Here is a 16015-nt window from a genome sequence, read left to right as displayed (position 1 = left end):
TAATATGGCTGATTAATATCTCTCTCATCTGCCCATATCTCACCCTCCAGTACCACAGACAAGGGCCACTAGGCCTACTGGCGGGGCAGTAGCTCCACCCCTGACGGTGGGGTCCCTGTCTGGGTGCCACCTGGATCAGGGCCCAGTATGGCCCTTCAGGAGCAGTCTTACCTCTCAGGCAGCAGCCCACCGAGACACAAAACACCCACCATCACCCTAGGGCAGAGCTGGCAGGCACCACTATCTGGATCAAAGACTCTATTTTATGACTCCAATTAAAAACACCCTTTTTAAAAGGGCTGGGGTGGGGCTCAGAAGCAGACCACCTGCCCAGCATGCAAAGGCCCCAGTGGGTTCAATCCCCAGCACCTTTTTACTTTTGTAGCCAGAGCTGGAGCAAGCAACCCTGCCATCAGAGGAAACTGGCCATTACTGTTTTCAAGAGGCATCTGCTTATTAGAAAACAAACAAACATTTCCCCAGACAGAATGTCACCAGATCCAATGCTTCGAGGGATATGGGGAAGAAGAAAGGAGCTCCCACCTGTCTGTACGTGTCCTGGTGAGCTTCGTCATTCCTGGAGTCATAATAGTGCTCGACGAAAGCAAAATATTCTTTCTGTTTTCTCTGGAGAGTGGCAGGTCTTCGGTCCACATTGGCAGGAAGGTAACCCTGGGTGAGGAAAAGACAAACGTATACAGAGGGTCGCTATCATTGAGGGTCTCAATTAAGTGTGAGTAAAAAGACTCACATCTCAAATGGCCTTGCGCTCTGAACCTGACGCAAAAGGGAGGGACTGTGTGAAGAGCCACAGGCAGAGAGGAAGGCAATACCCTCCGTCCCTGTGAGCCCCAGCCAGTCCGCTAGCCAGGGCCGTGGCCCTGATTCATCCCCAGAGCCAGGGAAGCTCCACACCAGGATGGGTCTGAGCTCTCCTAAAGCAGGGCTGGAGGAGCCATGAGCCCTTCTCCAATGCCTCCGACACCTTGAGGAGCTAGGAGCCTGTGGGGTCTCACACCCATATCACGCCACACCCGTGCACACACACCCGAGTGTGTGAGGAACTGGCGCTGCGCAAATTGCACCTACTTTCCAGACTCCTGGGCTCTCAGCAGCTGCAGTCATGATACAAAAATTGGGCTGAACTCAAAATCAGCAAATGCCACGCGGTCCAAGTGGTCACAAGAGCCCTGACTCCAGGGCCAGACTGCTTGGGGTTTGATGTTCTTGGTAGCCTTTTTTCTACATCTTGGATTAACATCATTGACATACAATTTATGAATTTAAAATGTGCCACATTTTAAATACAGTTCTGTGACTCCTCCTCCGGGCCCTGAGGGTCCCTCGGAGAGCAGCTGGGCCTGTGCGGGGCCTCGGGCTAACGACGCTCAATTTATTAATCTTTACGATTAGTCCTTTTCATGTCCACTGCAGGAAAATTTCCTTTTACCCAACCAACACTCCTGGCTCACAGAGTTCACTTTAAAATCAGGGTGGCGTTTCCACAACAGGGCCGGCCACCACAGCCCGCTACTTCTATACATGAGACACTAAGGGGACACTGTGCATGGCAGCTATTCTGCTGCAGTGACAGCGATGCAAGCTGTGGGCGGGCCCCCTGACCCAGGCTGAGACAGCAAGACCACCCTGCTCCAAGACAGTAACCCCACAGCCCGGCCCAGGCTCAAATCTCGCTCATTACTTCCAGCAGTCCAGTGTCCACATCAGCAACGCTGTCTCCTGAGAACACTCCTGCAAGCAAACTGGCACTCAAAGGGCTATGGGTGCCCTCAAGGTTCTTGATGCACTGTTCCCACGGAGCCCTGCTGCAGGTTGTGGTGATGGCACAGCAGGACAGCCCGGCACCAAGGAAGCTCCCCTAGGCCGGCAGCGCATAGAGGGGAGTGCTCTATACCCTCACCTGGGGAGGCGCAAGCCCTCCCACCTGGCAGCTCTGTGCTGACAGAGGAGGGTCAGCAGCACCACAAAGAGTGCAGTGCGTCACAACAGCGCCAGGACAGCATCTACACCAGCCGCCCAAGTATCACCCACTGGTCCCCACAGTCCTGGGCACGCAGAGCCCCTGGGCAGTGCCCTGACCTGCCCAGCACAGCCCTGCCCCATGGAAGGGCCCCAAATGGTGAGGGTGGGGCATTGGCAGAGCTGGTGGCAGATGCTCCTTTGTAATGTCACAGATGGCAGTCCTGGGCCTCAGCCTTCACCCACAGCCATCTTCCCCTCACGCTATTTCAGGTCTGCAGCCTCTCTCTGAGAGCAACAGTTACCTAAGACCCCTGCTCCCTGCCTGTACCACAAGGCCACAGCTAACTAAGGGGCGCCTGGCCACAAGGCGCGACTCAGTCCTCCTTCGGTCCTTCTCAGGTAGAAGGTCATCCCCACTCCTCTCAGCTTAGGAGGCCACATGAACAGGCCAGAGCCCAGCCCCTGTGCTCAGCTAGGGTCGCCTGTGGGGCAAGTCATAGGCCACCGGGTAGTTATGGGGAGTCGGGTGCAGATGATCCACAGAGGATGTGACCAAACACTCTGAGAACCACTTCCTGTGCCCCAAATTCTAACTTGACTTCGAAAACACAGATTCTGAAAGGCAAGTGCATTATCATGAGAGCACAGGCAACAAACTCCGCATCCTCCTGACAGCCCATTCCTGAAGGAACATACATGAGCAAGTTGAGCCTCTCCATAATTAAGGCAGACTAGAAATTATGCAAATGAAATATATTTGAGTATGCAATGAATTCTAAATGACAGAACTACAGAAAACTTAATTGCTGTATTACCATGCTATAAAAACACTAATCATAAATGTAAAACAATGCATGCACACACTTATATCCTAAATTGTTCCAGGGACACAAAAATCCACTTGTCCCCTCCCACCATGTCCATGTGCAAACCTGCCTCAACATACAGAAAGGAGGTAAGATGACATGGAGCTGCACTTGTCATTTATAACTATCACACTCAATAGCATAAATGTTAAATGCTTAATTACTTTTCTGTTAAATGTTTCTGAAACATTTAAAAAGAGAAAAAATATGATTCTCTACAGCACTAGTGTGTGAAAAGGTGCTACACTGCTTGCATGGGATTCAAACACTAAACAGCATGACTGAAGCTTTGGAGATTCAGTGGCATGCTCCAGACAGAGCACACCTGTGACTTCCTTAAAAAATACAGAAGCCATGCATTCTCTGCTGAAGCCACATTTCCATTGATTCAATAAAACTGCGCTCCTCCATGAATACCAGGATGGTGCTAATGACCAAGGCAGACATGATGAGCAAAGGTCATTCGTATGTCAGGCCTCGAAGGAGGTCATAGTCCAATACAGCTTTGGTCCCCTACCTTTCTGAAGTGGACATATGTAACTTCTTCATGATTCTTCTTGACTCCATGTGCCCCTTCAGCTCTAAGTCCTGGCAGGACTGAGTGCTTGGGGTTGACCGCTGCCACCTGGGCATGCAGAGCCTCTGGCCAGTGCCCTGGCCCTCCCAGCACAGCCCTGTCCCATGGAAGGGCCCCATGGAAGAGCAGGACTGAGTGCTTGGGATTGACCGATGCCACCCCACCCACTCACTGGCCATCCAGACAACCTGCGCAGGGCTCCCAGCCAGTCTCACTCACCTACCCCTGCTCCCCCAAACACCCCTGCACCGCCCAGCCTGGCCCTCAGCCAGGCATCACAGACCTAGTGTATGCTGTCCTCAGTGGGGCCACATGGCTGACAGAGCCCAGCTCTCAGCCAGCTCATGCGCTCTGGTCCTGTCTTCCTCGGTGGAGTCTGGGTGCCTGGAACAGTGGTCTCTAACCCTGGACACGTGAGCAGCCCTGGGAGCCTAGGTATCAGTGTTTCCTGTGCTCCTAGGTAATACTGACACGCAAACAGAATGGAAGAACCACAGGTCAAGAACCTGCCAAGTTCTCCCAGACCTGACGCTTGCCCACTCTGGGGCAGGTGCACTGCAGACACCTAGCTCACAGCACGCAGGAGTTGGTGCACACCTGACACCTGGACCTAACCCAGATTCCACTGTTTCATAACCCAGATGACAGGGTCTATGACGGCTCCCAGGGAAACAGGAAGCTAGGCTGAATCCTTGGGATTCAGGGAATGACCAAGAGACAGATTGCCTGGGAAAGACCCATTCTCTAGACTTCTACAGATTCGATTTGTTTGCTAGGTTCTCCCCCCAGAACTCTCCAAAATATCCTTGTGATCCCAGATCTGCAAGAGCCCTTTCAGGCAGATATGTGAGAGCCGCTTGCTAAATCAGGAGTAACTAACATCGTCCACAGGCCCCAAATGGTGCTTAGTCTGACTGTGCCTATGGGAAGGTCAGAGGAGGTTCCTGATCAACACTGCAACAGTTCTGATCCCCTCCACCTGCCCACTGCCACAGCTGACAAGCACCCCTCAGCCATAGGGTGGGCTCCCTTCCAGGGCACCTGAATCCAGGCAGCACACTGCACCTGGGACTCATTCTCAGCAGAGGCACAACCAACACACTGGGCCTCCTGTTCCATTCTGTAAGACCACAACTGAGGCCTTCAGCTACTCGACTCCCTTCTCAGCCCTCCTCAGTGGACCTGTCCGAACTCTAACCCCTCCCAAGACCCAGTAGGGAGCAGCCTCCCCTTGCCCCCCAACACAGCTCCCCGCTGCCACACACTAGTCCAGACTGCGTGGTGAGGGCATCACCTGCTCAGGGCCCAGGGGACTGTATTCTGTTTCTGTGGGAGCCCATGTGTGTCTAGTCTGGCATGCATTGAGCACTCAATAAAGGAATAAAGGAGCAGATGCAGGTCGAGCAGTGTGCTACGGACACAGAAATAGGTCCTGCAGGAAGGGACACCCTTCTGTGCAGGAAGACTTTGGGCCAGCCTGAGGAACAAAATGGTGGCACTCCTGCTCTGCTCTACAGGCCCCAGGGCAGCCAGGACTTGATCTTTTTCCCTCCTGATGTTCCCCAGCACCCAACCCAGTTCCCGGACATCCAGACCTCAGCAAATCTCCACCAAACGACTGGATGAATCAATGAAAGGACATTCCAAAGCTTCACCTTCCAGAAACAGCCTCATTACTCCGGGCTCAAATCCTTTAGGATAAAGCCCAGGCAACCTTCAGGATTTGGGGGACAATGATGCACTTCGCCTCCTCCAAGTTCCACTATCCTGGATCCCATCACCTTGCCTCCTGCTGGTACCTGAACTGGGCAGCTTGCCTCAGCCTTTGCTGTCCACCTAACCACACCCCTAAGTCTCATGAGCTCCCTGTCTCCCTCACCCAAGCCACACTGGCATGCCTCTGAGATGCCACATAGGCACCCCACTGTCCCAGAAGCCTTGCCTGCATTCTTGAGAGCCTGTGCTCCTCTAGAACCATGCCCCTTCCCAACCTGACACCTACCTTGTTCTCAGCTGTCACTTTAGGCCCAAAAGAGGCCTGAGAACTATCCTGTCCATCTCTGTCCCTTCTGCCAATGAGTCTTCCCTCCCTGCACATTTCTGCAAATCTGCAGTGGCCTCAGAGCTTACGCTGTGATGTCTCCTTGCCCAGGAGGCTGGCCCTACGCACTCACACTGACCCACCACCGGATCCCCTGCTCTTGACAGTCACTTGAGTCCTACACATCCAACAACCCGTCACCCCAGGCTGCACTGGATCTGCCCCACCACGAGGGTGCACCCCGACTTTCTCCTAGTGGAAGCTGTGTCCGAATCAGTGACAGTTAAGTAGCTGTGCCTACGAAAACCTAGGTTTTCTCTGGTCTACACTGCCCAGATTTCCGTGGACAGACCCCCACATCTACTGCCCTCCCACACCCACTGACAGGGTGCGACCACCGACATCTGCTGCTGCTGCTCCTCTGCCAACTGACGCCCAGTGCACAGCTCAAAGGATCAGGGAATCAAACCACAACCCGCACAGAGCTAAAGGACAATGCAGTACACAACAACTCCCATGACACCCCCCAGGGAGCATGTCCTTGATAAACACTAAGTGGCAATAAGGATATTCAAGGTGTTTTCATAAGAACTTGCCACAAACTAATCTGAAGAGCTGATAACCTCTCTTGGAAGGTATTTGGAAAACTGGATATACACCTTCAAATAAAAAAGACAAAACAAAAATATAAGCAATCACAGCAGGTCTAATTTTAATTGCAAGAGAATATTTAATCAATAAATATTCACTGTTCAGAGCTGCATCTGCATTTAGGATTATGAGGTACTAAGCTGCAAATTTATTAAGACTCATTAGCAAGAAAGAGTCTTTTAAACACTGAAAGTCAGACCCAATTTAGAGTAGACACTTAGAGTTCCCTATTGACTTATCTCCAAAAACAATAAAAAAGGAAAACAGAAGGAAGCTGACTGGAAACTGCTCTGAAGCTCTGGGCAGGGCCCCACACACACAGACTTGCTGCCTTGAGCCGGAGAAGGACGAGCAGTCCGACTGTTGCAGAAGGGCCTCAGCTCGGGTACCATGGAGCCAGCTGAGGGTGGGACACCAGTCTTCACTCCAGAACATGAACTCCTCCTAACATCGGCTTGGGGGGGGGGGGGGCCTAATAGCATTACTAACACTTAAAAGGAAACACTCGGGGAAACCCACTGCTGTTTAGAGTTCTCAGAGCTGAATCATCTGCACCACAGATGATTCGCCACATCGCATGATGGAGCAGATGATGATGAATTTTTACAAAATGAAAATCAGAGAAAAGACATACTGCCATTCCCTCCTCGCGTCCTGCCAGCCTGGTCAACTCAACCTTCAGATTGGGCAAGGACTGGACAATACCACCTAGCAGAGCAAAGCCCTATGCCATGTACAGCTGCAGCAGGCCTGTGGTGGACACGTGAGGGCCATGCTTCGGCCAGCTGGGCAGCGTGCCTCGGGAGGAGACGAAGTGGCTGAGCAGGCGGGCGGCAGAGACTTACTGAGAGAAGCTTCCACGTAATTGGACGAACTGGCTTAGGGATTCCGGACCAGCTCAGCTTCCGTAATTCCTCTGTTGACAAAAAAAAAGGAACAAGGAAAAACAGGGTTTACAAAGGGTCAAGACCTCCCCGTGCTTAACTATCCCACCTGTGTGCACAGGGCAGGGAGCAGCCCTGGGAGGGAGGAGCTCAGGGCTCTGCTGTTCTCGACATGCCAGAGCAAGGGTGTCACCACTGTTCTTGGTCACACACACACGCCACTTTTATGCACTCATGTCCTGAAGAGGATGTGTTTGCAAGTCACACCTGAGCATCCCTGGAGCTGCCCTGGACAGGACAGGCCCGTCCTCCCACTGTGTGGTCATTGAAGACCTGCACACCAGCCTCCTACCTCTCCTCGCCCCCTTCCCCGGCCCCACCTCACCCCAAGCTGATCCCCTTAGAGGGCTCCCTGTCTCCTCTCCCTTCCCTGTAGCACCCCACCTCTCACTTTTAGGCACCTGCACACAGTGGCTTTCTTAGTATGGTTTTGACAGAATTTGCTTCTTGGAGATAAGCTTGTTTTCGCATAGCATTAAAAAGGCATAGCCATACTGTACACAGCCAGGACAGACTGACCCTCACCAGAGACGCTTCTACAACACTCACAGATGAGGAGAGTCAGGAGCAGGAGTGGGGCCAGAGTCAGGCCAGAAACAGGGGCCTCAGCCAGGACAGAGCACTCAGGGCCACAGGTGAGGGCAACAGACATGCCAGTTCTGCATCCACATGATGCCCCTTTCATATGCCCTGAGCAGCCAGAGCAGGGGGTCAATGTGCAGGAGATTCACACCTGTCCAACTCCACAGAGTCCAACACAATTACTTCCTCCATTTAAGTTAGCAATATTCCATTAAGGTCTTCTCCTAACAGCTCAGAGCTAGGGATTAACACTAGCAATAAAAGAATCGATTACAGAAGATTTGGGCAATATAATCAACAAAATACAACGTCCTGGCATCTCATCTTTTCCCAATTACTAAAGTCTATGTAAAGTAGGTACCAAATAATTGGGTGGCAGTTCCAGCAATGACGTGCATTCACAGCAATCTCAGAAAATACCAAATCTTCCCCTATTCCCTAAGGACACTATGAAAAACAGGAGCCTAATATCTGAACACCAATAACATAGTGTTTACCAATCATGTTCCCAGTGCCTCTCCCTTTGCACAGCCCTGGTTGTCTGATTGTGGATTACGAAGAAAGCACAGAGAACTCATTTATTAATGTTCTCTGAATCTGTCGCCTCATTAGAAGCAACTCTCAAGAAGTCAAAATCTTGAATATACAGCATGAAACGAAGTTCTAACTTGGTTGAAGCTTTAATGTTTAAAGAGAGGTGTCACATATATTATCTTATTCAATCCTAGAGCAGCCTGAGTTACCTAGCGCTGTGCACCACTGTAGTAGCCTCAGAGAGGTTAAGTGACTTGACCAAGGGCACACAGGAACTAAGTCACCTTCAATACCAGGATCTTTCCACTGCTTTAACTCCCATTCTTAAAAAGACTTTGTAACACAGACAAACCTCACTTGTGAATACGGATAAAAAGATCAAAATAAAAATCTTAGCAGATCAAAACACAGCAGGCTATCCAAAGAATAATACACATAGGCAGGATTTACTCTAAGAATGAAGGTGGTTCAACATAAGAAGTCCTGCTGCTTCACCTGGGAGCTGAAGCTGCCTGATGGGGAAAGTCGTCATTTCTAACTGGATACCCGTGACTTCCAGCCAGGGGCCACTCACCACCTTCCTAGAAGAACACCAGCTGTGCAGTGACCACTACTCCCCCCACCCAGGACAAGCTGAGCCCACCCAACCCTGCTCCAGAGGTGCCCCTGATTAGCACCTGCTGTGGCGCCAAGCCACCCTCAGCAGGGGCGGATTCCACGATGGCCTGGCACCCCATCCAAGCCCTGGGCAGAAGGTATTTTCACCAGGGGCTTCCAAGGAAGCTTCCCTTGCCCTTGGCAAGTCTCTGGAAGCAACCCCTCTGCCTTCCTCTGAAAGCTGCTGGGCTCAGACTAAGGCCCAGGACTGCTGCAACAGCTAGGACCTGATCAGCCTGAGGACAAGGCCAACGAAGAGACGGAGGCAGAACCTCGAGAAGCCAAGATGTAGAAGTCTGAGTTCAGTAGGTGCCAGACACAAGGAATTTCCCAAGTTGACAGCTTTCCTCTGTGGGCAGCAGGAGAAATCGAAGTGTCATGGGCATGAGCTTGACAGAACCACACAGGCCCTTGTGAAAAAACAGGAGTTAGGGCAGCTGGCACCGACACCCATGAGAGACACAGCTCTGAATCAAGCAAAGGTTTTTGACACAGAATATCTGCCAGACTGCCCTCTGCAAGGTGCAGCAGCCTAAGACCTAACAACACCAGGCCTCAGGCAGAGTCACACACGGGGACATCGCCAGGCTCAGGGAGATGGAGCATTTGCAGCACACAGGCCCTGGGCCAGAGGAGCACCAGGTGACACCTAACTCGGCCCGCAGCCTGGGAGGCCTTATGCTGGGCAGCCTGTGCTCAGAGCTCACCTTCTTCCCCAGGACGGAGCAAGTGTGAGCTCAGAACCACACGACTGCCAGAAGAACGGGCAGAGGAGGTGGTACATGGGCCATTGCACATGGTCAGGAAGGTCAGGAGGTCTCTCTGCAGAAACGGCAACTAGACAAGACCTGCAGTGCACAGCGGTCTCCTTGAGAAGCCCAATGTAGAGGGCAGCAGTACAAGAAAGACGGAGGCCAAGACATTCAGGGCAAAAATCAAGACAACTCACAGGAGGCCGGACAGGCAGGCGGCTCGAAGGCTAGAAACCAGAACGTAACCAACGGTCTGTGCCAAGCCAGTTCACACTCCAATGGGACTCGCTGCACGTGTTCTGAAACTTGACAAGTGTATCCCAAGTTCACCAAGCAGAATAGGGACATGAAAACATCCAATAAAGTTCCCAAAAAGAGGAAAGAAAGCAGCCTTGAGTAGCAGATAAAGGACTCTGTGGCAGAGCTACAGCAATTATAACTACAGGACTCTGGGAGAAGCCAAGGAAGCTGCATGAACGTTCAAAACCATACCTACACATGCAGGAGCACCGGATGCCATTCAAAGGGTACCTCAAGTCAGGGGGCACCGACCAATGGTCTTCCGCCAAGATGGATTTGTTTTCAGAAACGATACTGGGTCACTAATCCTACCAAACAAAAACTGATTTCTAAATGATTACTGTATTCCACTGCATAATTGCTGCATATTTGATGCCAAATATTTTTGCAAAAGAGGTGGGGTGCAACCATTATGTGAAGCATATTTTTTTTTAAAGTGCCAGTATTACTTAAAAATCACGAAATACTAACCTGTCTTTTGAGCAAGGCTAGGATGCGTGCAATACCTGTGACTACACATTAATGAATGGCAATGATGATGTGGGGCAACAGGGTAAAACCCTAAATAGGCCCATGTGGAGGGGCACGTCTGTGTAAAGGAAGATAACAATACTAGAAGAAAATGTGAGTGATCTTGCCACCCCCAGGCAGGAAACGCACTCCTAGGCAAGACACAAATCTCACAATCTATGAAGAGATTCTCAAACTAAGGATATAAAAGTTCAAAAGTGACTGTACCGCAAGACACTACAGTGTTAAAACAACAAATGACAAGTTTGAAACATTCAAGCAGCGTATAAAAAGTCAAAAAGCACTAACATACAAAGAGCACATGTTAAGTAAAAAAAAAAGCCCCTACAAAAAGGAAAGGAAATGGAAATGACGAAAGAGCATAACAAGAAAAAGACACTGTCCTTGATGGTGACCAAAGAACCACAAATTCAAACAAGAAATCTGTCAGACATAAATTGGTAAGACTGTAAGTGACAACACCCATCACCGACAGCACCCTGGGTCAACAGCCACTCTTTTACAGGCAGTGTCTACACTGGTAGGCCCGTTGTGTTGGTCAACTCTTGAAGGTCTATAATCTTTGAGCAGCACCTTTACTCCAAGACGCCTACTCTACAGGGACATTTCCTAGAGTATGCAAGGACTATACCCAAGGATGTCACTTGAGCACTGTCATGCTGACAGCATTAGAAGCAGCATTAGCAGGGATGCGACTGAAATCCTATTATATCCAAAGCCTGGAATACAGTATTGCCATAGAAAAGAAAGGTATTTTTCGCATGGGTATAGAATAAATGCATCTAATTACAAAGTAAAAGGAGAATAATTGAGAAAAGTGAGCAGAAGCACTGAGAGTTTCTGCAGCACCACTCGCCTCAGAGAGGATCAAGGAAGGGAGTCAAGGCCAGGAAGACTCCCCTGCACCGGGCGCTCTCCCCTATCTCTACAAAGCTATGAACTTCCCGCAGCAGGGAAGTTCAGGGAAGTTCTACCCCTCTTCACCAGGTTCTCAGTCTCCAGCGTTCTGGGCCCAGGCTCAATCCTAGCTGATCTAAGGCACTGATGGTTCCTGCCCTCCCCCCTCTCCCCTCTCCCATGGAACTGACCCCTGCCACCTGCAGGGCTGTGTCCTGAGCACGGGCTGGTCTCCTGAGGCACAGCAGGAGCTCCTGGAGATCAGAGTCCACGCTTCTGCTGCCCTCCACCCTGACATGCTCCCTTGGGACTGCTCCATAGTAGGAGCCAGGAGAGAAAGCCCAATGGTCCCCTGCCTGTGGGAGGCAGGTGGGCTGTGGCTGGCTGGGGGAGCTGTTGATATGTTAAACTGAAGTATAATCTGCATACAACAGAAATACTAAAGTCACCCTGTCGACTGGAATATTCCTAACTGCCTTTCTAGTGACCCCTGCTCCCACCCTGAGCTAACCACTTTCTGGCCCCCGTTGACACAAGTCAGCTTGCCTGCTCTCCTGACTCATGCAGGGTAAGTCCTACTCACTGCTCAAAATGTGTCTGCCAAAGCCACACGTGTTGCAGGTTATCAGTGGTTCATTCTTTGAAGCAGACTCGGCACTCTACCGTACACACGTACCACAGTATGGCCACACATTCGCCTATTCCTAACATCTGAGTTAGCTACAGGTTTTCAGCCTGAAGATGATGCTGTGAACATTCCGGCTGATGGGACCACTTTCGTTTCTCTCAGGCAAACACGAGGGGTATAGCTGCTGGGCCACGAGGCAGATGTATGTTCTTTCATCTTTGTACCTTTTAGAAAGAGGAGAGGAGGCCACAGGAAGGTTCTCCAGAGTGGCTATACCACTTCACGCTACCCACCAGCAATGTCCCCAAGTTTCAGTTACTCCATAACTCGGTCAAAACAGCACCGTCCATCTGTTTCCTTGCAGCCATTTTAGTCAGTGTTAATGGTATCACACTGTGGCTTTAACAGGCAATTCTGGGATGACTACCAATCACTGAACAGATTCTCCTGCACGCTTTTTGGCAACTTCTATAACTTTTGTGTAGTGCGGGTTGAGATCTTTTATCTGCCCCTTCCTGTGCTGTTCAGTTTTATTGTGGTGACGGATTCTTCTCTTGACGTGATCATGCTCTCCTGTTCTGCAGCTGAATGCCAGATGTGCCAGGTACCACCTTTATCACCTCTACCATAACAGGACGGGCCTGTGACTGCTTCTCCCTTGCCAGCCAACCTGCTCTCACCTTGCAGGACAGTGCTGGAGGCACTGGAGGGGAGGGCGGAGTGGGGGGGGGGGGGGTGTTCCGGCTCCCACGTGTGCCCTCCAGCACTCAGTTTCTGCAGCTCTGGAAACTGTCCCCAGAGGACATTATGGTGGCTTCCCCAGCTCATGGACAGCCTTGCTGCTGAGCAGATCAGCACTCAGGCAAGGATCAAGGGCACCCTCTGTGCGCGCCCGGGCTCTTCCTACGTTTGATTCCCTCCTGCACAGGACCCTGCTCCAGGCGGCTCAGCCTCCCAAACTCCCCTTCCCAGTTCCTCAACTCAGGAAGGTGCCAGGTTCACTCAGGTTCCCCTTCATGCACAGCAGCCTGGGTGACCACAAAGTTCACTGAGTTCACTGCCCTTGTCTCAGATCAGTCTGCACTGCCTACTGGCCAATGTCTGAGAATATTTATTTCAGGTGTTTGGTCCAGTTTTCTGTCTATAACAAGAAAGCTACTCTTTAGCCAGTAGATCATCCATGGGGTGAAATGAAAATCAATTATGTGACATTTCTAAAGAACTCTTTGTTCACAGTTGCTGGCCCCTGGCTCCCTTCCCTCATAATGTCTCACAAGATTTTGCTAACAGGGTTGTAGAACCTTAAAATATGAATGAAGCAGCACTGACTCCTCCCCCTATCTCCAAGAGTTGTTCTTCTTCCTTTTTTTAATATTTATTTTTTAGTGGTAGTTGGACACAATATCTTTGCTATATTTATTTATTTTTATGTGGTGCTGAGGATCCAACTCGGGCCCACACCTGTGCTAGGCAAGTGCTCTACCACTGACCACAACCCAGCCCTCTCCAAGAGTTCTTGGAGGTCTGGCACTGCTCCTTCTTTAAAGGAAATTTTACTATGGACACATATGAGTACGTACCAACAGGTTAGCCCAGTACTATGTACAATTACAATGCATCAATTTAAAGAGTCTGCTAAAGTTCACTAGCACAGAAAGCCATCTGGCCCCAATATTTTCATGTGTGACAGCTTTTTTTATTGCAAATTAATATTTTAAACCAACAAGGGACACCATAGCTTTCTGTTTCCTTGAATTGGTTTTATTAGGCTGCATCTTTCAAGGAATATTCTGGCATGTATAGGCACACACTTGCACAGATGCCCCTTGCTATCTGTCTACTATCTGCAAGCTCTGTAATGACAGCCCCTCTCCCAAGACACTTTCCTCTGCTTTTCATAAAACTAGCGTTAGGCTTTCAAGACTCCTGTCTTGCTCAGTCACGCTCTAGTTTGTTTCGCCCTCACGAGAGGGCTGTCCTTCTCCTACTGTGCCCTGGAGCCTGCATGTGTGTGAGGCTGACATGCGAGGCCAACCTCTGCTGCCCAGCTGCACCCCAGAACCTGGCTCAAGCTCTCCTGCTAGTTTCTTAAGGTAGGGCTTCCCTCACTGCTTTGACACCTTTTCACTTTCTAATACAGGCATTTAAAGCTCTGAATTTTCCCCCAAGTACTATTTTACCTGTATCACACAATTTTGATACGAACTGTCATTACCACTGAGTTCAAAATACTTTCTGATTTTGCTTATGATTTTTCTGATCCATAAGTCACTGAGAAGTACACACATACATTTCTAAATATTTGAGGATTTCTGGACATCTTATGCTACTGAGTTCTTAAAGCATTCCATCAGATGAACTTTGGGCTTTTTCAACACTGTGGTCTCTGCTGTGACTTCTCTGGGCCTAGCACATGGTCCACGTGGTGCCTGTGTCGTGTATCCTGAGAGGAACGAACATTTTCAGTTGGTGGAGACAGCAATCTATAAAGCAGTCAGATCCAGACAGTTGATAGTGCTAATCAAATCTTCATATCTTTATAATCTATGATATCAATTGCTCCGGGAGGGGTGTTAAAATCTCAGTGATCATGAACTTGTCCTTTTCTCTCTGTCTGTGAATGTTTACTCTGTGTGTAATAAAGCACATTTGGATACACATTTGGGGCTTGTCTACCCATTTAATAAATCGACCCTCTTATGAAGCATCCCTCTTGGTCTCCGTACAGCTCTCTGTCTTGCGGTCTACACTTTCTGATGAATTATGGGCAAGCTAGTTTCCTTGCATTAGGTTCACATGGCCTAAGGCCTTCTCTCCTTTTATTTCAACCCCAATTCTTAGTGTCTAAAGCTCTGTCTGGCTTTCACTGTGGTTTGAGTTTTCCTGTGGCCTCCAGAAAGTCACGTGCTGGGACTCAATTCTAACGCAGCAGGTGGAGGTGGGCCTGGGGTGGTGTGCAGACCACCAGGCTCCACTCTCTGAGAGGATGGGAGCCCCTGGAAAGGCCCTCTACTGCCCAGGCTTCCTTCTCCTGTCCTCTGCCATGGGAGGGCACAGCGTGTCTCCTCTTGCCCTTCCACCTCCCATGTGCCCTGCGAGGACACAGTGGGAACCCTCACTACAAGCTGGCACCCAGACCCTGCACTTCCCAGCCTGCACAGCTGCCCTCTCCTTCATGATCACCGTGTCTGAGCTCTTCTGTGATAACAGTACCAGCCTTCCTGTCAGCTTGCTGCCCCTGCATCCGGAGTCAGCCAATAATATCACTACAGCTCTAAGAGAACTAACGAAAGAAAGTTAAATATGCAGAAAATGAATGAGAAATACATTTTCTTTTTACTCTCTACAACAGATTTGCTGTCTGAAAAATTAACTTTGAAGTATTTTTATGAAAAAACACCAAAACCACAATTCCATGCTGGCCTGCATCAACCGGGAAGGCTTTACTTCTCAACAGGACCCTCACACTTGGGTCATCACCAGAAAGGACACTCTTCCAGAAGCAGCAGAGTGGCAGCACAGTTCAAAGGTCCTGGTCACAGTCCAGCCTGGCCAAAGCCCCTGCAGGCAATGCTCAGCCCCTCCACTCTCTGAGCTTCAACTACCAGAGGCACGGAATTGTCTCAAGGAATAGCATTTGTGAAATGTGCCATGCTCTACACAAATGAAGGGCACGGTCTGTTATGCTAACAGAGGTGGTTACTCAGCACACTCTGAGTCCAGACCAGAGAGCGACTAGGACTCATTTGTTCTAAATGGATGTAAACAACCAGATCTAAGACTGAACCAGGAATCTGTCACAAAATGGTGTATGCAAAGAACTCACAATTACAAGCACCTTTTTTCTGGAAAGCCAAAAATAACTGAAAAATCAACACACAATTTTAGCTGTTTCTTTACTACCACTCGTCCTTTCTTAAGTGGTTTTGATTCTGACTTTTGGAACTCATGCAGCAGTGGCTGGGAGACACGAGGAGCACAGGCAAACAGTCCAAGAGAGCAGGGGAGTGCGGCTTCCTTGGGCACAGAGCTGGGCACCCAGCACAAGACCATGTTTCCCTCCCGGAGCCAC

General features: G+C 50.1%; 1 protein-coding gene across 3 annotated transcripts in view; it reads right to left on the bottom strand.

Moving 5' to 3' along the window:
* Positions 1-16015, bottom strand: part of Tbc1d22a (TBC1 domain family member 22A) — a 311077-nt gene that overhangs the window by 206581 nt on the left and 88481 nt on the right. For all 3 annotated transcript variants that reach the window (XM_046429244.2, XM_046429243.2, XM_046429242.2), the window contains exons 5-6: positions 6964-7034; positions 544-672 (exon numbers count right to left, since the gene is read on the bottom strand). In XM_046429244.2, the coding sequence (XP_046285200.1) occupies positions 544-672; positions 6964-7034 (200 nt within the window). The remainder of the gene's footprint in view (positions 1-543; positions 673-6963; positions 7035-16015) is intronic.

This window comes from Marmota monax, unplaced genomic scaffold (genome assembly GCF_021218885.2).
Source record: "Marmota monax isolate L192 unplaced genomic scaffold, Marmota_monax_Labrador192_F-V1.1 WCK01_AAM20220418_F8-fsc00051, whole genome shotgun sequence".
Classification (NCBI taxonomy): Eukaryota; Metazoa; Chordata; class Mammalia; order Rodentia; family Sciuridae; genus Marmota; species Marmota monax.
The sequence above is the reverse complement of the archived record's forward strand: the minus strand, read 5'-3'. Positions and strand labels throughout refer to the sequence as shown.